The 22,776-nt window shown below is 39.9% G+C and overlaps 1 protein-coding gene across 1 annotated transcript in view; it reads left to right on the forward strand.

Moving 5' to 3' along the window:
* LAMA4 (laminin subunit alpha 4) overlaps positions 1–22,776 on the forward strand; it is a 1,355,623-nt gene that overhangs the window by 407,798 nt on the left and 925,049 nt on the right. The window contains exons 6-7 of the mRNA XM_044061904.1: positions 143–243; positions 7,969–8,149. Of these exons, the coding sequence (XP_043917839.1) occupies positions 143–243; positions 7,969–8,149 (282 nt within the window). The remainder of the gene's footprint in view (positions 1–142; positions 244–7,968; positions 8,150–22,776) is intronic.

Genomic DNA, 22,776 nt, shown 5'->3' on the forward strand with positions numbered 1-22,776 from the left:
GTTGCACTATAGTCAGTTCTCTAACATGTCACAAATTATTCTAGATAGCGAATGTTTAACCAAGAAGACACTTTGGCAAACTTTTTTTTTTGAGAATGACAAGTATGTCAAGAACTGAAATAAATGTATTTTGTTTCCTAAGCTTGTCACTGCAACAAATGTGGTACTCACTCCTGTGATGAGATATCAGGGAGATGTCGATGCAGGCCAGGAGTTACTGGAGCTCTGTGTGATCACTGTCAGGTAGGTTTTACAAGCAGTGTGTAGAGATACTGATTTAACACAGATGAAAAAAGGCAAAATCCATTTCATAGATTCTTAAAATTATTTTTGTGTTTGCTTACAGTGTAATTACTATTTCTTAACTGGATTTAATGAATAAGATACCATTTAAGAGTCTGTAGTATCTCAGATGTAAACTCTGTTTTTCTCAGTTGCTGGAAATTAGATTGTGCCATGGATCTCTTAAAAATGTCATTGCAAGTATATGTGCATCTGCAATTCAGTACATTTTTAGAAGTAAAATGAAACACACACACATGCACACACACACACACACACACACACACAACCACACACACACACACACACACACACACACACACATGCACATATATATAGTGATTCAAAATATGTAATACATTCAACTATCCATTCACAACCCTTTTTCTCCCATTTTTTCACATGGGGTCAGGGTGTCACTTCAACATTGATAATCATACACTGCCAGATAGCTAGCATGCTTGCCTAAAAAGTTTATGTGGTTGTAAAAAAGACTAAATGCACAAATAACTGAATTCACAAATGACTGAATGCTCATTTCTAAAGTGTAGGTACACTGAGTGTGCAGGAAAGTGAAAGTTTCAGTGAAATGGTTATAGCAGCTACTGTGTATGTGTGAGTGTTCATGGGTCAGGGTAAGGGTAAGGGTTAGGTAAACGGATACATTTACTATTTTGCATTTTGGTGCTGTGTGTTGTTTCTCCTTTTGTCTTGTATAATTGCACTATTAGGGAAAGGGTTTTCAATAACATAATGTGTAGTGTTAGGGTTAGAGCCAGGGTGCGAGTTAGGAATAGCACACCTTTTTCAGCAACAGTCAAGCCTGTTAGCATAAACAGCATCTTTCTTCCCATTAGGATAATGTAGCACTTTTAAGACTCTGTCAGTTATGGGTTGCCTTTCCATGACCACTTCATTCTGGAGTTTATTTACAGTGGTCATTCCTGATGAAGAGAGTAATATGGACTAGACACCTTTGGTATGCTAAATTTGTTACTATCAAGGCATCTTAAACCACCTAAAACCAAATGCAAGTGGAAATTATTATGTAACTTAACTCCAAACTTGAGACTATGGAATTACTCAATGCACACTTTTACTGGTTGTGAAAATATTAATACTACACTTTCCTCCACAGTAATTGGAGCTCCTGTTCTTGTTACTGAAATAAAATAAACTACTTTATTGTAATACTTGGCAATAGTGATAATATGTGACAGTGTGACTGGAGGATTTGGAGATTTAAGTATTGTGCACAGGAATGTTTAGACACAAAGATGCACTGTACACACACATACAAAGACATTTTATTTTATTTTTTTTTATTTTACATTTGTTTACCTGGAATGTCCTTTTTCAGTGGAGGCCCGGGAAGAAAAGCTCCAGTTAGTACATAGACATATCAAATATGAATAACATTAATAAACAGAAGTAATACAATACATCAAAGTCTAATTGGTAGTAGGTGCACTAAATAAGTTAAATGTGAGTTATATACATCAATAAAAAAACAAGTAAAAAGTAACAGTAGTATACAATACCCTGGTGTACAGTGTGCTATGCCCACAAACATTATACAATCCAGTAGTACATTACAGGAATTGTATGCAGGCTTGAGAAATATGGATAGTCAGAGAGAGAATAAGATTGTAGAATAAGTAAGATCCCATAGTGTATTTCAGTTAGAATGTAGGTTACATTATTATGATACTTTATGTGTGTTTAATTAGTCAGGTTGTAGAGGAGACAGTTGAGAGTGAGTTGCTATCAGTCAGCCAGGGGCAGAGCACGGGCAGAGTGACTTGCTAAGGAAGTGTTTTTTCAGTCTAGTTTTGAATAGTGGAACGGATGTTATAGATGTAATGTTTACTGGGAGTTCATTACAGATTTTACCACTGTAGTTAGCAAATAGGGAATCCCCTGCTTGGTTTCTGGATAAGTAGGTTTTTATTTGTTGTTTCTTAGTGGTCTATTGGTAACATAGAGTTGAAGAAGAGTTTGTAAGGCTGGTATTTTTTCCGGATTTGAGCAGATTTTGTTGGGGCATTGTTAGTTGTGTATAGGTAGGAGATGGTGGAGCTCTAACCAGTTGCATGTGCAGACGTATACACACACACACACACACACACACACACACACACACACACACACACACACACACACACACACACACACACACACACACACACATGCACTCACACACATGCACTCACACACATGCACTCTCAAACATCACACACAAACACACACATAATAAACCTATACACACTTAGTCACTCAGAGACACACACACACACACACACACACACACACACACACACACACACACACACACACACACACGCACTCATGCACTCACACACATGCACTCTCAAACACTTGCTGTTTTTCTGCTGTTTAATTAATGTCTCACTTGTATTTTTCTGCTCTGTTAAACATTCTCTAGTGTTTCTCACCAAAATCAGGGTAGCTAGTAACTGTAGCATAATCCAGATATAGGTTTGCTGCATCTGGGTCTGTTTATAGTGGCTGTTTGTTTTGATCACATTTTTCAGGCCATCTTTGATTGGAAATGGCCCTTCTGCACTCTAGTGAAAAAGTATGCTGATTGGAACCTGTCTGGTGAAAGGTGGTTGATCTAGAGCTTGGAGTAAGCATCCTTATTGGTCCTATTTAATCCTATTTAACCTTTTTAAAGTTGTTTTCAAGTTTTTAGCTTCTGGTATTTAAGTCCTGTGTTTGAGCAGGTTTCTGCCTATTTGCTCACCGAACAGTATAGCTCACTGCCTCGCAATTGTGCTCCATAGTCGGACAGATACATTCAACAGTTTTCCCTTAGATACGGCTGTAGCACGTTAGTGCAGCTCTCATCCTTAGTACTTTTCAGGTCAAAGAAATACTGTTAGTGAGCTGTAACCTATTAAACCACTAGCAAAAAAAAAAAAAAAACGGCGAACTATCCATCTACTGAGCTTCTAATTGATCGGTCCTGAAAAGCCCCCCTTTGTGATAATGGTTCTTCAATCTAGCATTATGGACAGTTGGACTACCCTTGTTTCTCTTGCCAACCTTGTTGACTTGTGACTCTTGAGGCAATGTAGCAGTTTGCTTCATGTACACTGACAACCCTCTACTAATAACTCGCTCTAATACAGAGTACAAGAGATATATCTACACTAAGAGTCTTGAATCCATACTTTCTCACACTCGAAAAAGTAACACTGAAGAGGTTGTCAACCCACCCACCACTACTCATGTACACAGTACCACCAATCATACACATAATATGCATCAAACACAAAAATCAACATATGTGGAGGTTCCATCAAAAAACTTAACAAAACACCAGAGACCTCTAAAACACAAGATTACTGCAACTAACACGGTTCTCACAGCACCCGTGACACATAATAACACCAGTGTCTCACCTACCAAGCCCATAAGGTGTAACACTCAAAAACCAAATTTTCTTGTCATTGGAGACTCCATAGTGAGACACACAGATGTCCCACTCACCAGGTTGGACAAGGAGAAGGTCATGGTCAGCTGCCTGTCTGGTGCCAGGATTCATCAAATCATGCATGCACTCAGGTCTATCAACAACAAGTAACATTCTGACTCTGTCATAGTTCATGTTCAAGTGAATGACCTGAGAAGTACCTCACTGGACTATATGAAGAGAGACACGCTTGAGTGTACCAGGCAGGTAAGTCCTTGGCCTTGAGCAGCATACTACCCTTACTAAGACTGATACAGTACTTTTGTTCCAGGGCATTTGAGTTATACTTTACAGTATAAACAAAAAATGACTGATTTTAATAACTGGCTTTGTTTTTGGTGCCATTCAAAGGGGATCTAGTTTCTGCCAGCCTGGGAAGCCACGATCAACAAATCTCGCTGCCTTGCCAGAGACGGTTTTTACCTGGCACCACTATGCTTTTGGTTACAGCAAAGGCTCTTGCTTCCACATAATGCCTTTTTATGAAAGGTCTCGAAAACAAACCTACCAACATGAGATCTGCCAAACATAACAAAATAAGAGTCATGCTGCTAAACTCTAAGAGCTTAAATGAAAAACTGCACACTCTGGAGGCACTTCTCTTACTAGAAGATGTGCAGATCTGTGCAGTCACAAAAACCTAGTTGAAGGCCTCAGAGAATACCCTGGCCTTGCAAGGTTACAATGTCTTCCAAACCTTCAGACCACAAAAAAAAAAACATTTGAGAACCAAAGGAGGTGGTGTTTCTATCACCTCCCATCTAGTTAGACTAGATAACTCCATGGAGTTACTCCAAGTTCAGGTTACTGTGGGTAAAACCCCCATTCAAGTCAAAGCCAGTTATAGATCCCCCTCCATAGGTCATGACGAGTACAAAGCCTACTTGACCAAACTTGAGTCAGTCCAGATATTCCTGAACAGTCTGGTTATAGGGGATTTAAATTATCCCACCATCAACTTAGAAACCTATGCTAGCCCGAACTCGCCAATGCAAAAGTTCCTTGACTCTGTTAACTCAAATGCCCTGGAACAAATTGTTCATACCCCAACAAGAGGAAGAAACATACTAGATCTTGTCCTCACTAAATGTCAAACAGATGCAGTGTTGGACCCTCATTAGTTAAATCTGACCACAAATCAGTCACCTTCAAGCTGGCACTAACACCATAACTCTCAAAGGGTGAAATCAGACTAAAAATTTTCACCAAGACAAACTGTACCCTCCTAGGTGAAGGTATAAATACATTCCAAGCCCCACCCCCAGCTGGAAGTGGTATCTACACCGAAGCTTACACTAAAGCCCTGTACAATCACTTGCATAATTGTATAGACTCGGCTGTACCAGAAAGAGTCAAAGCCAGACCCCCAAGTTAAAACAACCCCGTCGGTGGATATCCAGCATCAACAAACTTTACAATAAATGCAAAAGGTTGCTGTCCTGAAAAACAAAGGTGAGTCCCCAACAAAGGAAAAGCACCCTTCTCGGCCTCAACAGGCAAATAAGACAATATGCAAATCCCCTAAGGGCTCCTTTGAGAAAATCTTCAAAACAGAGCTTCTGCACATACGACAAGGTGCAATGGCCAAAATCAAATCCAGTAAAGACCAAGATGTTTAGTACTCAATATGGAAGGTTAAGATGTTTTATTCAGCAGCAAAATAAATTACATCAAAAGATGAGAAACATGCATACTAGCCTTCATCAGTGTAGCTTAACCTCACATGTTGAGTGCTGTCTGTCTTTATCTCCTTTGAGAGAAACCTAGCAAGCACAACCAAGGATAACTATAAGGCCTTTTATTGCTACATACATAGTCTAAAATGTGGGACCCATGCATATGCAGAACTAGTGACTAATGGTATCAGACTCACTGGCCCCACAGTTAGCAAACCTGCTACTGGATAGTGTTGGTGAAAATTTCACTCCCTTATCCCCTCCAAACTTATCACAATCCTTCCCCTAACCACCCCCACCCTAAATATCTAAAGAGCAGGTCATTAAAGCCTTGTCCAAGGCAAAAAACACAGCCTCTACAGGACCAGAAGGCATCACAGCCTGTATTCTAAACAGGATAAAAGATGAACTAGCATCATCATTAAATACACTTTTCCATCATAGCCTAGTCACAGGCATTGTTCCTGTTGAATAGAGAACAGCAACAGTTAATCCCCCCCACAAAGGTGGCCTAGCAACAAACCCGGGGAATTACAGACCTGTAAGCCTGACCATCTCCATCTGTAAGGCCATGGAACGTATCATTATGGACCTCATAAATAAAGATATAGGTGACCTCCAATCCCTGGATCCAATCCAATTCGGCTTCATCAAGGGCAGATCCTGACTGTTAAATCTGGTGGATTTCTTCAAAAATGTGACCAGAGCCATTGACAAGGGCAAATCCACACAGCATACCTTGACTTGGCAAAGGCTTTTGACACAATCCCACACTCAGGCATTACTCATAAACTTAGCAAACTAAATGTAAACCTCTGTTGTAAGATGGGTTACCAGCTGGCTCACAAACTGGACATACACTATCACAGTAGGTTACTCCACATCAATCAGCAGACCTGTCACTATTGGGGTGCCACAGGAGTCACTGCTGGGCCCCCTACTGTGTGGTATATACTTCTCAGAAGTTCAGGTCAAAACTAAGGGGTTGTGACTGACCAAGTTTGTGGATGACTGCAAACTTTGTGTAATTACTGAATCCCAAAATGATGTCAGTATACTTCAGGAGGGTCTTACACAGACCAGCTACTGGTGTCTTAGTCATGGTCTCAAACCATCTGGCAAAAACAATGTCCCTTCACACTATCAAATCAACAACAATATCCTAAGTACCCACAAAGTGGTAAGGGATCCGGGATCACAAGTTGACTGCAACCTTAACTTTGACCACCATGTCTCTACTGTAGTAAGGAAGGCTTTTTACATAGCACACTTGATTAGTAAAGGCATCACCTTGAGAGCAAAGGAGGTTATAACCCCGCTATACTCGGCACTGCTCCAGCCCATAATTGAGTATAACACCTTGCAGCAATTGGAGAGATCTCAGAGGTTTCTAACAAAGACAATCAAGGAACTCCAGCACGTGCCTTACACAGACTGACTAAAGTCCCCTGTCACTGTACTCTACATTGTATAGGCTTCTTAGGGGAGACTTATTCCTGTCTTACAGAGCAATCTTAGACCCAAACCTAATAAACTTGCTGCATATCCATAAATCAAATGGGACTAGAGTTACCTGTTCCAGTGAACTAACTATGACCTGCAACTTAAATAGGGCATGCTGCAGGGACAGTTTTGTTTCCCAGCAACTGCCACTTCTTTGGAATAGGCTACCAATTCATGTGAAACAGAGCACCTCTATGACACGGTTCAAGAGGAACCTGGACAACTGGATGGGGCACAATAAATTCTTACTAGAGATAGAGCCCACAGCCCTCCTGGACATGGACAGTCATTATTGACAAGCATATCTATGGTATTACATTGGGATTAAACAGCTAGGCATGTAATAACCTTCAGGTCAATAGCTTGGTAAATGCCTATGATCCTATTATCACCACACACAAACACACACAATAAACCTGTACACACTTGAACTCAGACACCCAAACACACACACACACACACACACACACACACACACACACACACACACACACACACACACACACACACACACACACACACATGCACGCACGCTTGCGCACTCAATTCACTTTGGAACTGTGATTATCAGTGTTTCAACATATTGGGGAAGGAGTGCATTTCGCCTCTCTCTGTGGATCCAGACTGGTGTAAACATGTATTTTTAGGTAAGAAAAAAGAAAGATACATTCTCTAGTATGTGGTTTTAAAAATCTATTTACTAATTCACTTGCTTATTATTTCCCAAAGTTATCATCCTAGTGGCATCACATTCAGGGCATATTCTTCACTGGCAATTTAAACAAGTACTAGAAAAACAGATTATGGCACCCACTGCTTATAAATGGAAGTTTTTTTTATTTATGATCCATGAAAGAAGACTTGGCAAAACCCAGGGAATGCTGTTATTGTTCATCCTAAAAGGTTTGCTAGATCAAATAACAGTAGTTAAAACATACTGTTTTATGTTAGTTGTGTAAGTGTAGCAAGTCTCTTATGCCATATTGCATGTGTGTCATGTTTCTGCAGGATGGCTATTACGGGTTTGACAGTTGCACTGGCTGCCAGAACTGTGAGTGCAGCTTAGCTGCTATAGATCGTATATGTGATCCATTCACACGACAGTGCAAATGCCAACCGGGAGCTGGTGGACTGCATTGTGAACGCTGCAAGAAAGGCCACTGGAATTATGGACCATATGGCTGTCAGCGTAAGTATACATTTTTTCAGTATTTAATGTCCACATTTAATTCTGTATTGCTGAATCAGAAGCTTTTGTAACTGAGGAACTTGGCAATAAAGAAAATGTTAAATATATATATATATATATATATATATGTCAGCCTCCTGTTAAAACAAATACATTGCAAACATTTCATAACATGTATATATGTGTACATATACATATATATATATATATATATATATATATATATATATATATATATATATATACACACACTACACTTCATCAACATAGCGAAAGACATGAGAAGTGCATTGACTGCTTACATTGTTTCAGTTGTCTGAAGAAGGAGAATCTATTGCTTGTGGTTAAAATAAGTGTGGGTTTGGAAGTTTAACGCCAAAACTTTTGGATATACTCAAAGTTTTTATATTAGTAGGTGCGAGGGTTTGTGTGAGTATTTGAGGGTTAGGGTTATAGTAAGGGTAAAGTAAGGAACTAGGTGCAGTGGAGTGCAGTTCACTTTTGAATCATTGAAATTCAAAATGCTGCAGCTACTAATCAATGATTACAGATGACTGATAAGTCATAATGCAGACAATTCAGGAGCTCAAGTTACAGCTCCACGAAGCTAACCTTTTTTGGGCTCAATCCACCAATCTCATCAGGCAGCTTCAAACCTTTCATTCCTGGCTAACCCAGCCTCCTCTCCTCTGAGCAGTTTTGTCATTAACACACAATGGCAAGGGGAGGTTGTGGAAAGTGAACCACAGAGAGCAGAAAGCTTGTGTGGGGGGTAGGGTCATAATTCTATGTAACACAACTTGCTCTAGCTGATAGCAGCATAACCTATGATACTATGGTACTGCATCACTAAACTCATGACTGTGGATGCCTATAACCTGAGATGCTATGCTACTGTATCACCAAACTCATGACTGTGGAGCCCCAGGTTAGGTTGTGTAGCAGTCGGTACAGTTCACTGATATGGCACCCTACCACCACCTCCACAGTCAACTGTATACTGAGGAACACAGGAAACAAAATAAAAAAAAAAATTAAATACATAACATTTAAAGAAAATAAATAATGAAATGAACACTTCTCTTTGCAACTGTAGCAAGCTGCTTGATAATAATGAGACAAGTAGCATGCTACCGTTATTACTCCACACTGAACTATCAGGTACTATAGCCATGACCACAAATGGATTACTGGCATTTATTTATAAAGTCAGTCCGACACTCCTGCACACCACCAATCATGAATGACAGCTTCTGCGCCTGCATACCTCTAAGCTGTCCAGAATTTTGCAAAATATCCAGATGTTTGTGTCATAGGTTTTGGATTGTCCCTCATAATATCTGTTCCTTTATGACAATTCATTGTAGATAATATTCACTAAATTGTGACAGATATTTGAGTGTTGACATTCATATCCCTCAGAAAATGCATACTAATGTAAAACCTCTTGTTCTAACAACTTTTAAAGTCACCAAACACAACATTTAGAATCTGATCATATTGATCATTTGCCCCCTTTATTTCTGTCTCTGCCCCTGATTCTACCACTGCTAACACTAAGAGGTTGAAAGATATGCCCCCTGTGCAGGCACCCCCTTCTTAACAATGCTGTTTATTTATTTATTTATTTTCATTAGTTTACTGGGAATTGGAAAAGACTCTTTCAGCACAGGAAATAAGCTCCAGTACATTTTCATTATCAGGACAATGTGGGAGCTGTGACTAGTGAAGTGACTTGCTCAGAGTCACACATTAGGAAAAGGAAGTGGTGGAAGGAATTAAAACCTGTACCATGAGCACATCAGGTCCTTCATTAGCAGCTCATAGCTTTAGTGCTCTGCACTTACTGTGGATAAAGGAATCTCTCACCTCCCCTCTTATGTTTTTGCTTTGTCTCTGACTCTTATGCTTTGGTGTTGAGAGCTATGCTTGCTCCACACATGATACATTCTTAGCCAAAAGACCAAAATATGGGAGGTAGTCTTTCTCCCATGTTTGGTGTCATGAACTTGTGGCTTTCAAGTGTTTCTGGAAAAATAGCTGCTCCTGCAATTATTTTCACCCTTTAGTCATGCAGGCACTTGGCCCTTTCTATTCTGTAGTGGAGACATGCTCAGCATGTATGCTGCTGGATGTGGTGTGTGTTTGGGTGTCTGGTTTAATGGTCGTGTTACAGAAAGGGTTTTTCCTAAGGTGAGGTGCAGGGTGCAGGATTTGGGGCACACTTAACATCCGCACTCATTAGTAAGGTGGTGAATTTATTCATTTTCGTCTTTTTTTTCATTTTTAAATATTTTGTTTCCATTTTTCACATCCAGCTTCACAAACCTTAGATACTCTAGCCTGCTGCCCATCCCAAATGAATGTCATACTCCCTAGATTGAAAGAATCAAGAGCTGGAGTGACATCCATCTAGAAATGCCATGCTGTAGCTGTCATGTTCTACCTCTTAAGCAGATTGCTTTTAATTGTACCCTACCACCACCATGGTGGAAGTAGGAAGTAAAGGGAGGCAGTATGTACTATACCACCATAATGGAAGTAGGAGGCAAGGGCTGTCAGTATTTACCATACCACCATGATGGAGGTAAGAGGTAAGGGATGTCAGTGTGTACCATACCACAATGATGACAGTAGGAGATAAAGGGAGTTAGTATGTACCATACCACCATGATGGAAGTAGGAGGCAAGGGGTATTAGTATGTACCATACCACCATGATGGAAGCAGGAGGCAAGGGGTATTAGTATGTACCATACCACCATGATGGAAGCAGGAGGCAAGGGGTATTAGTATGTACCATACCACCATGATGGAAGCAGGAGGCAAGGGGTATTAGTATGTACCATACCACCATGATGGAAGCAGGAGGCAAGGGGTATTAGTATGTACCATACCACCATGATGGAAGTAGGAGGTAAGAGGTGTCAGTATGTACCTTACCACCATGATGGAAGTAAGAGTTAAGGGATGTCAGTATGTACCATACCACCATGATGGAAGTAAGAGTTAAGGGATGTCAGTATGTACCTTACCACAGTGATGGAAGTAGGCCGTAAGGGGTGTCAGTATGTACCATACCACCATGATGGAAGTAAGAGGTAAGGGATGTCAGTATGTACCTTACCACAGTGATGGAAGTAGGCCGTAAGGGGTGTCAGTATGTACCATACCACCATGATGGAAGTAAGAGGTAAGGGATGTCAGTATGTATAAAACCACAATGATGGAAGTGGGAGGTAAGGGGTAGCAATATGTACCATACCACCATGATGGAAGTAGGCAGTAAGGGGTGTCAGTATGTACCATACCATCACGATGGTAATAAGAGGTAAGGGGTGTCAGTGTGTACCATACCACCATGATGTTAAGAGGTAAGGGATGTCAGTATTTACCAAACCACAATGATAGAAGTAGGAGGTAAGGGGCATTAGTATGTACCGTACCACCATCATGGAAGTAAGAGGTAAGGGGTGTCAGTATTTATAAAACCACAATGATGGAAGTAGGAGGTAAAGGGTAGTAGTATGTGCCATACCACCATGACGGAAGTAGGAAGTAAGGGGTGTCAGTATGTACTATACAACAATGATGGAAGTAGGAGGTAAGGGATGTCAGTATGTACCATACCACCATGATGGAAGCAGGAGGTAAGGTGTGTCAGTATGTACCATACCACCATGATGGAAGTAGGAGTTAAGGGGTTTCAGGATGTACCATACCACAATGATGGAGGTAGGAGGTAAGGTTGTCAATATGGACCATACCACCATGATGGAAGTAAGAAGTAAGGGGTGTCAGTATGTACCATACCACAATGATGGAAGAAGGAGGTAAGGGGTATTAGTATGTAATGTACCACCATGATGGAAGTAGGAAGTAAGTGGTGTCAGTATGTACCATACCACCATGATGGAAGTAGGAGGTAAGTGGTGCCAGTATTTACCATATCACAGGGATGGAAGTAGGAGGTAAGGGGTGTAGGTATGTACCATACCACCATGATGGAAGTAGGAGGCAAGGTTGTCAGTATGTACCAAACCACCATGATGGAAGTAGGAGGCAAGGTCGTCAGTATGTACCATACCACCATGATGGAAGAAAGAGGTAAGGGGTGTCAGTATGTACTATACCACCATGATAGAGGTAGGAGGTAAGGTTATAAGTATGCAATGACAGTACTGCAGAAGTGATTTTTGAAGTAATCCATGTCATCTTTTCCCACTCCAAATGATCACCCAGTCTTCAAGTTAGTCTTTAGCTAAAATTGCAAGTGCAAAAACACTTTTTTGACAAACAGAAGATCGAACCAACTTAAGGGAAAGTGCACTATGACATAAGCTGATTTACCGGAGCACATTATAGTGGGGATAAGGAAATATATCCTTTTTCCCACTGTAGTACGAGCTCAGAGTTAGTATATTTAAGTAGGGGGTTGGGGGGCACAGATCCCCACATGGGGGTGCAGGGGGGCTTGCCCCCTGCAAAATAGTGTTTAAAGTAGTTTGTTTTGAATAGGCTTTTGCGAAAGTGCACTTTCGATGTAATACACTTTCGCTTAAGTGGTTGTCTACGTTTTTTATTCGGGATTCTGAAATTTTGATCAAGTAACATAGACCCATATATATATATATATATATATATATATATATATATATATGTGTGTATATATATATATATATATATATATATATATATATATATATATATATTTTTTTTTTATATATTATTTGGAAATATGTGTCCAAATTGCCCCAAACATTATATTTCACAGTTTGTGGTTTATTTAGATACATGTAGCATCGTACTTGGCTGTATTATAGCTGACTGTATTAGAATGTTGAACTTATTCTATAGTAAGCCTAGTTTCCTCGTTCAAGCCATAACATAGTACTAGTCATCAGATCCTTTGTAGTATGCTGCATGTCAAAACTGTGTCAGGGTGTTATATATTGTTCTTAGTCTGTCTGCCTGTCTGGATAGAAATTTATCTGACTTAAACATACAGAAGAATGGAGCTAGGCAGCACTAAAATATCCCTTAATGATAGACACACACACACACACACACAATATATATATATATATATATATATATATATATATATATATAAATATATATATATATATATATATATATATATATATATATATATATATAAGTGCATGTCATTTTATCTAAATGCACAGTAAGTAAGTACAACTCATTGAAAAAGGTGATCGTACACAGACTTCATTTAAACACAGCATTACTCAAAATCAGAAGAAGACAGAAAATGTATTTTTGTAAAGGGGAAGCCTTCACCTCCTGATATATATGTTTACTCTGTGGTGGGGAAAAAAGAAAAAAAACACTGAATCACCTCACAACAAGAGTTTCCCCAGTTTGATTCTTAGCTGGGGTGCCTTCTGTGTGGAGTCTGCATGTCTTCCCTGCATTTGTGTGGGTTTCCTCTGGGTGCTCCAGTTTCCTCCCGCATTCCAAAGACATGCAGTACATGGACTGGACACTTTAACTTGGTCATAGGTGTGAGTGTGCATACAAGTGTGTGGTGTGGAAGAACTACTGCTGTATGATTAGCCAGCCAGTATTGTAAACCGTGGCTCTAGATGATTGTCAGTATTAAACCAATACCCTGACCCCATGTACAAAAATGGGAAAAAAGGGTAATAGATGGTTGGATATGTATATGTCTGTATATGTGTGTGTGTTTATATATGGGTACCATTCACTATGGTGAACGTGCATGTCATTGACAGAGTGAATGACTGGAGAATGTTTCCATGGTCAAGTGCTGCAGATGTGAAAAGAAAGAAGATCTATTGTGTGTAAAATAAGTGTGTATTTTGAGTTTTAATTCTACCTTCTGGATAAATCAGATGTTTCAGCATTAGGGAGTGGATGTACAGAGTTTGCCACTTAGAGTTAGAATAAGGGCTAGGCAAGGGGACAGATTTAGTATTGTGCATTTGTGCCGTTTCCTGTTGTATGTGTCTCAGTGTAGCATGCATTAGTAAGGTGGTGAGCAGGTCAGAGCCCCAGTTCCTATCCTTAGTAATGTGTGCTAACCATAACCCTAATTTTGCATATGCTTCTAATACCAGCCCTACACCTTATCATAGAAGGACTCTTTCTGTGACACTATTGCTGTTCAAACCAACTGTTCTAAAAGTGTGAAGGAGCTGCCATTGTTTAAGAAGCTAATACCAGGAGCGGCCTTAGGTCTACTGGTGCCCTAGGCAAAAGGGTTCCACAGCGCCCCCCACCACACCACTCAGTGCCCCCATCCTGGTCTACTTACAGCAAATAAATACTGGAAAAGCGCCGCTGCTAGAGCAGCGCCCTAGGCGGCCGCCTAGTTGGCCTATACCTAAGGCCGTAATACATCCGGTTTGTGCCAAAAGCAAAGGAAAGACTGAGTAGTACATTTCTGTGCTATTGTTATTAATATAAATTGTAATGTTGCTTATATTCATAACATAGTGGCTTTCATTTCAATTTACTCTGGACAGACAGCCTCAGATAAGATGATCATTGATGGACTTGAAGATAATGCTTACATCCTGTCTCAGTGGGTGGTCTGTAAGTCAAAAGAGTAGCAAGCTTTGAAATCTGAAGAGCATGCATCCACATTTCCATATATTCCCTTAGTGACAAACTTTTTGAATCTTTCCCAGTTGATCCAGGTGACTGATAAAAGACTGCTGAAAGGGGCATTATACTGTGTGAATAGCTGAACTAATAAAGTATGCTGTGGAATAAAGACCTCCCTGCAGTGACAAGTACTCCCTTTGAGAATTACATGATTCATGCTGCAGGCCTTTTAACCACTGTGGCAACCTAAGTGGGATCCATGTCTGGGATGGACTTAGGTCTTAATAGCATCTACCTCAGTTTTTCTTCTGACAATTTAGTAGGTGGCAGGTACTGTCTTATTTCAAAAAGTTTCTCTGTCACATTTTTAACAAAGAAGGCAGTATATCTCCATCAACCATAGCGTGTGTCAAACCATTTTCTAGATAATAATTATGTATCAGAAGAAGAGGCCAATGCTACCCAGTGTGATGTCATTAGCAAACTTACTGAGCCGAGGTTGTTCATAGGTTCATAGGTTGATAATAGGCTATCGGCCCTAGGGCCTATACAAGCCTAGCCATAATAATTCCCTGGCTATTTCTTCCCACAGTATTTACTTCCCTTGACCTCTGTCTAGCAGGGTGACTGACGTTATCCCAGGGGTGAATTTCCTATCTCCCATTCAATCATCAAGGTTCCCTTTGAAGAGGGCCAAAGAGTCACTCTGCTTGACATGTATGGGCAGTCTATTCCTGAGTCTGAGGAGTCTCTGGGTCAGGAACCTATCCCTCCAGCATGTTTTGTTCATTGTAATGGCAAGGTTTAGATCCCTGGAGCATGTGTCTCTGAGGGATTGGGATTTCTTTAAGTGTAGCATGTCCAACAGCTCTGGGTTTGACATGGCCTTGTATGTTAAGCAGAGATCCCTTCTGAGTTGACAATATGCGACAGAGTATAGGTGGAGTATTTTTAGATGGACAGCATAGGGCATCTGCTTTAGGCCTGTGATTCTTTTAGTGAGGTATTTCTGTGGCCTTTCCAGTTGTTGCAGATGTCTTGAGAAGTCCATACCAAATGAGACATTGTATTCTATAGTGTGTCTAATGAGGGATGAGTACAGTGGGACAATGACCTCCTTTTTTCTGGATGAAAAACCCTTAGTGATGAGGTGTGCCACATAGAAGGAGTTCCTGACTGTTGTGGCGATGTGGTTATCGAAGGTGAGACCACTGACCACCTCTGTCCCTAAGTCTCTTATCACACTTTCAGTGTTTAGTGTACTCCCACTTATGTGGTAATTCAAGGGTACATATTTTTTCCCAAAGGGGATAACTATACATCTCTTGGCATTGAGCTTGAGCCCATGGCTCTGGCACCAAGCATCTGTTTCTGTAAGGCTCTTTTGTAGAATATCCACATCATTTGGGGATTCAATAATGGCTCCCAGTTTGCAGTCATCTGCAAACTTTGTTAGCCAGAGTCCCTTAGTGTTGGCCTGTACTTCAGAGAAGTAGATGCCAAACAAGAGCAGTCCCAGGACTGAACCCTGAGGTACTCCACTTGTCACTTGTCTGGAGCTGGATTTGGAGTAGGCTACTTTTACAGTGTGGGTTCTGTCAGTAAGCCATTTGACAACCCATCAAGTGACGTAGGGATTAATGCCCAGCTTAGTAAGTTTATCTATGATTCCAGAGTGGGGGATGGTGTTGAAGGCCTTGGCAAGGACCAGATAGGCTGTGTGGACCAGTTTACCCTTGTCCACGGCTCTGGAGACTGATTCAAAGAAGTCAATCAGGTTCAGGAGACAAGATCAGCCCTTCACAAACCCAAACTGCATGGGGTGCAGTGTTTGAAGGTTACCAATGTCTTTGTTTATAAGTTCCATGATAATATGTTCTATGGCCTTGCATATCAGGCTCATCAGACTGATGGGACAGTAGTTCCCGGGATCCAAGGTGGATCGCCCCTTGTGGAGTGGGATAACTGTAGCTGTGTGCCACTCAGTGGGCACAAAGCCTGAGGTGAGGCTATGATTAAACATGGCACTTAGGTGAGGTGCCAGTTTATTTTGTAGTTCATGTAGTACACAGCCCGGGATGTCATCTGGTCCCATGGATGCTGCATTCTTAGGTTTGGAGAGTGCGTTTTTTTTTACCTGTGTGGCCGTTATTACTGGAATTTGGCAATCTTTCGGTATTGAGATGGGCCCTTTAGGGGGTGAGAGGGGGGTGAAGTTTGCACTGAATCGATCTGCCAGGATATTGGCAATATCCTTGGGATCAGTATATTTAATGCCATTCTGTTGTAGCTCAGAGCAGATCTGAGCATTGCCATTTAGATTCTTGACATAGCTATAGAATTCCTTGTGGTTGTCTTTGGAATTTTTGGCAAATTTATTTTTGTAACTAGCTTTGGAGGATTTTATGAGGGATCTCAGCTTCTTACTGAGGCTGGAAAGGGAGTTTTTTTCATCCTGGGATTTTCCTCTTTTCTGCAACAGTTTTTTCCTTTTGTTGTAAAGTTTGTTTATGGCAAGGGACCACCAGATTGGCTTCTTTTTTTTTGGAGGAGAGTGTCTTGGTTCTATTGGAGATGGCATGATTCATGCACAAGTGGATGTGCTCGTACAGTGCCTTAGTGTAGGATTCAGCAATTGAACTTTCAGTTCCCATTTGCATGGGTATCATGAAATTTGTCACTTCTGACTTGAGTAGCATGAAGTTTGCTTTGGAGAAGTTTTTTATGGAGGTTTCCTTACTGGCAGGTGGGATGTGGATGTCAAGGGTGATTAGCTTATGGTAAGACCTGACCAACGAGGGGTGACTATAGGTGTGGAGCATCGATTTCCCATGTTGGTAATGACCAGGTCTAGGATATTGGAGCCTCTGGTGGGACTAAGGATTAGTTGATCCAGGGCATTAGAATTTATGAATTCCAAGAACCGTTGGGCAAAGGTGTTGGTACACGAGTAGTTTTCCCAGTTAATGGCAGGGTAGTTGACATCACCCATTATTAGGGTGTTTGGTTGTATCTTAATATTTTCCAGTATGTTTAGAAAGGTGTAGTGAGAATCTTGGGGCATGGTGGGGGATCTGTAGCAAGCTACAATTTGGATTGCAGTCTTACCTAGTGTTAGTTGCACCTGGAGAATTTCAGACACATTGTTTTGGGCAACTAGCCTGGTGTTGTGAATATCCTTGATGAATATGGACACTCCTCCACCTTTAGTGTTTCAGTCCTGGTTTGGTGGCTGAAAAGTGTGGTAAGAGTTGTTGCCTGGTGTTGCAGGGGTGCTCTCTGGAGCTTTGAACCAGGTCTCAGTTACTGCACAGATATCAATGTTCTCCATTTTTAAGAGTGCCTCGAGAGAGTGCATTTTGAGGTTTAGACTTCTAGCATTGAGTAGTATTACCTTCAGATTTTTCATGCTTGTACCTGTTACGGTGGTGATTTTGTCCTTTGAACATTGCCTAAAAAAGGCACTATAGGGGTGGCAAGAGCCTTAGCCAGTAACCTGAATCCCAGGGGCGACAGGTGCAGACCTTCTCTGGCAAAGCATTGCGGTCTGTCGATTATGTTGTCCCAGGCAGACACATACTGGATCCCCTTTGAATGACACCAGAAGCTTAGCCAATTGTTGAAGTCAATCATTTTGTCCTTATACTGTGGTATTCTTCTGGGCAAAGGCAGGATGCTACTTAGGACTAGGGTCATACCTGTCTGGGCCACATGATCCAAGAGCTCTTCCATGTCTCTTTTAATGTAGTCCAGCGAGGTACATCTCAAGTCATTTACTCCAACATTGACAATGACAGAGTCATATTTGTACTTGTTGTGGAGTGACTTGAGTGCATGCATTATGTGACGGATCCTGGCACCTGACAGGCAGATGACTGTAATTTTCTCCTTGTTCAACCTGGTGAGTGGGACATCAGTGTGCCTGACTATAGCGTCACCTATGACTAAAGTCTTGGTTACATTGTCTTGCCTTAGGAGCTGTTGTTGGGTGGTACACTGGTGTTGTGAGCTATGTGACACTTTGGTTGTGAATGGTGTTTGTTTGCATTTCAGCTTCGGAGGTCCTTGTTGCTTGAGCAGGTTAATGTTAAGGGCCTCCACATATGTGGATTTAGTGTTGCTATGTGTGGGTGTTGGTGGTGTGAGTTTAGAAGGGCTATGTGTTGCTTGAGGTGTAGCGCAGGTGTTAACCTTCTCCTCTTGACTGTCTAGCACAATCTTGGGTGGAGAGAGCTTTGCTTCCAATTTGTCTATGTAAGTGCATCTTTCGCAGGTTGTAGTGTTGGGTGGTAGGAGGAGAGAGTTGTCTGTGTACATGAGGCAATTTCTGCATTGCCCCAGCATGCCTGGATTCACTAGGTGGACAGGAGAAATCACTGGAAGCTGACCCTTGGACATGCCTGGTTTGGTGCTTTTTTTTGTAAAGTACAAGAGCTGTTTTCCCTTATCTTAGCAAGGTACTTTGCAATTATAGGCTGTTTAGTGCCTACAATTAATTTCTCCTTATTAACAAGGAGAGTTGAGTGCTTGTATCAATTTAAGACTTCCTAGTGCTTTCCAGCAGGTTTTAAAGCAAGTGCTAGTCACAGGGATGCTTAAAGGTAAGATGAAAAAAAATGGTTTATCCTAAACACTGCAGTGTGCACTAGAGGAGTTAGATGTGAAAGTAGGTAACTTTTTACCTGTCTAAAAAGTTAAGTTTTAGTGGAGAGTCACTATTTTTAAAACAGCAAGATAGACTGAAAGGGGGTGATTACTTTTCTATTCTCGTACTATGGAATACAGTTGGATGGCTAGTAAATTTAAATAGCTGAAGGGGAGTGATTTCACAAAATGATAATTTTGTGCTTACTCGCACAAGCCAGCAAAAACAGAGAGGAAATGAGATATATGGTCAAATTAACATAAGGAGAAGGCAACTAGAAAGACAGTGGTGTTTAAGAATACTACAGTAACTGGGTGGGAGGAAGGGGAAAAAAATTCTGCCTGACTCACAAGAGATAGAGCTGTGGTTTCTTTTCAAGTTTTAATATGTAGTTAAAAGACTACAAGTAAAACACAAGGTAAATAAAACAAATCACGGTATTCAAAATAGAAAAAGACATTAAAGTAATACAACAAATAAAAAGCAAACTAACCTTTCCCTCACAGCAAAGTGTAGCAGAGTCTGGGTGAGCCTTTCTAGTAAAGCTCTGAAATGTTTTATTTTACCACTTAAATAGAAGGTTTAGTTCCTAGATCTACCCCCTCAGTTCACAGATGATTAACCTTAACTGACCTGTTCTATTGACCTGTACTAATGTCATCTATTTGTGCATCTAAAAACATGCTGAGCAGAGAGAACAGAGAACTAATACCTGTGGTGCCCCTCTAGTAACTTTAGGATTTACAGTAGTTTTACTTCCCACCTTTATTAAGTGGGATCCTCTTGAAAGTCTGTTTTCATTACAGTGCATTATGCATGCATTGACACCACCCTCATTGAGTTGTCTATAATTTCTTGCTGAAGGCCTCGTTAAATTTAAGATAGGTTGTGTGTACACTTCACTCTTCATCCAGGACAGCTGTAGCCCCCTCATATAAAGGGGATCAATTTAGAAGGCATGCCCTTCCCTTAATAAATCCACAGTATTTCATATATACAACACAAATAGTAAGCACAATACGGCTCAGTTGATCAGGAACCACGAATCACTGCTGTAAAATTCTTTTATTGTAAAACCATCGAACAATTGTAAACGCTGTAAGATGTTGAGCGCTTTCATCTAGTACCTCTAGATTTCTTCAGAACATAAAACTGGTTGGGTCATACATATTAAATACTTTATTAGCCCGCCTTTTTTCAATTAACCTACACCAAATGTAAATGTTTAACCCTTAATTGAACATTTAAAATAAAACCTATAGTTTACTTACAGTACTATAAAAGTTCAGAAATATATAGTTATAACAAATTTGATGTTCCATATATCTATTACAATAGAGTTAAAAAGTACTGTTAAAAAAATACATATATTACACAAGTCTTCATGATTTCGTGCATAGATCATAATATAATAATACTACTCTAACTTAGTTATAACTAAATGAGTCCATTAATAATTCCATTGTGCATGTATGAACCTGTTATAAATGTATAGAACTTATTGTTATACCTAATGTGGATATTAAATATGTATTATATTCTCAATAAAGGTTTAGTAGGTATGACTTCATTAAGCCCTGGGGGTGTAGCTGCCTCTAATCGCAATTGCCATTTTATTTATTTTTTCCCCCACTATGGCCTTGATGTTACCTCCTCTAGGATTGTATCTGACCACCTCCAATATACCAAACTTAAAATTACTACATAGCTCATTGTTCAATATATGTCTTGATAATGCATTATTGACATCATTTCTTTTGATACAATATAAGTGGTCATACATTCTGTTTTTTAAAAATCTGTCTGTCATACCTACATAATAATTTTCACATGTGTCACAGACAGTATTTCATATATACAAGTATGATTCTCAGACTATGTTAAATAGCAATTATTCCCATGACCTTACATAGAATACTAATGTAACTAAAATGTCAACTATAATACCCTCCTTGTGGGTATAGAACAATGTGACCTGCAGGTATAGTTTACTGGAAAAGACTGTTGCACTTATTTCCTTTTTTATTATATAATTGATAGTGTGAGGGACAAGAGCTATGGTCTCACAATCTGAACCACTACTGCCAGTTTATGAAGTGTATTGTGGTTTTTAAATTTGCACAGATGTCACCAAATGAAACACGAGGGGCTGTTGACCTTAAGAGCATATGGTAGATGTGCAGCACTGGATGATAATCAAATCTTGCCACATTAAAATAAGCTTTATACTATAAAATTAAAAATTAAAGTTATAATCTCTGGCTGCCCAGAATTTCACTCACCAAAGACTAGGCTCAGTGCTCTCCAATACAGTCTTACCATCAGTAGTAACTGAAATGTTACTAAGATTATTTTGCACACACACACACACACACACACACACACACACACACACACACACACACACACACACACACACACACACAAAATATTTTCCAGGAGGTGATTAATAAAATCTCTCTGTTACCAACTTTTGAATATCAAATGACAGTTTCCATTTTATCTTTAAATAGGCCAGCCATTAAATATTTCTCTGACAGTAATAGCTGGAGCAGTAACTGTTGGTAAAACCAGCAGTTAGTATTGGAGTAGTTCAATGCACACACTCTTAGGTTTGTAAAAACTAAATAAATCACCAGTTCCAAGCATTTTACTTGAATAATAAAACACTTTACTTGAAATATGCAAAATTAAATAATGCAGTTTATAAATGCAAATATACAAGTGGGTTTAAGCCTTTACAAGGAAAATACAAAATGTGTTTAAAAAGACAGATGGCATGACAGTAATGGCTTATCTGGGCCCATCTGTACTAGTAGTCAAAAATACATAAGGACTTTCTATCTACTCTAACTTAGGAGTCCAAAAAAGTATTTTTATGATGGGCCAGAATTATTAATGCCTCAGCTAAGTGTATATAATCTGTATTTAAGAACATCCTTACCACATTTTTTGTGCTTTCTAGTCTCGCAGAAAGATTACTTTAAGTATACATGTATTCTACACTTTTTGGTAACCTTTATGAATCCCCCCAATATTTGACTGCAAGAAAATCAGGGGAAAAACTAAAATTAGGAGGAAAAAGGTGTGAGTTATGCTTGCATTGTCTGTTCACTTAGAACAGTGTATATTTAGTGTATGTGTTAATGAGTCCCAGGGAATTCCTAATTCATAAATAAAGCAGTATCTTTCCTATTTGGATTCAAAAGTGAATAATGTTCTTCCTGTTGTCAAAGTCTTTTCATGAGAAAGGTAGGGAAGGATGAAACCAAGAAAGTAATGTCCAGATAAGGTTGTCATCGTAAGAATTGCAAATGTTTTCACATTTGAAGAGCACATTTAATTCCCATTCCAACAGTTTTGCTGCCTTTCCACTGAAATGCATTTTA

Source organism: Protopterus annectens, chromosome 2.part0 (assembly GCF_019279795.1).
Source record: "Protopterus annectens isolate FY-2018-M chromosome 2.part0, PAN1.0, whole genome shotgun sequence".
Lineage (NCBI taxonomy): Eukaryota > Metazoa > Chordata > Ceratodontiformes > Protopteridae > Protopterus > Protopterus annectens.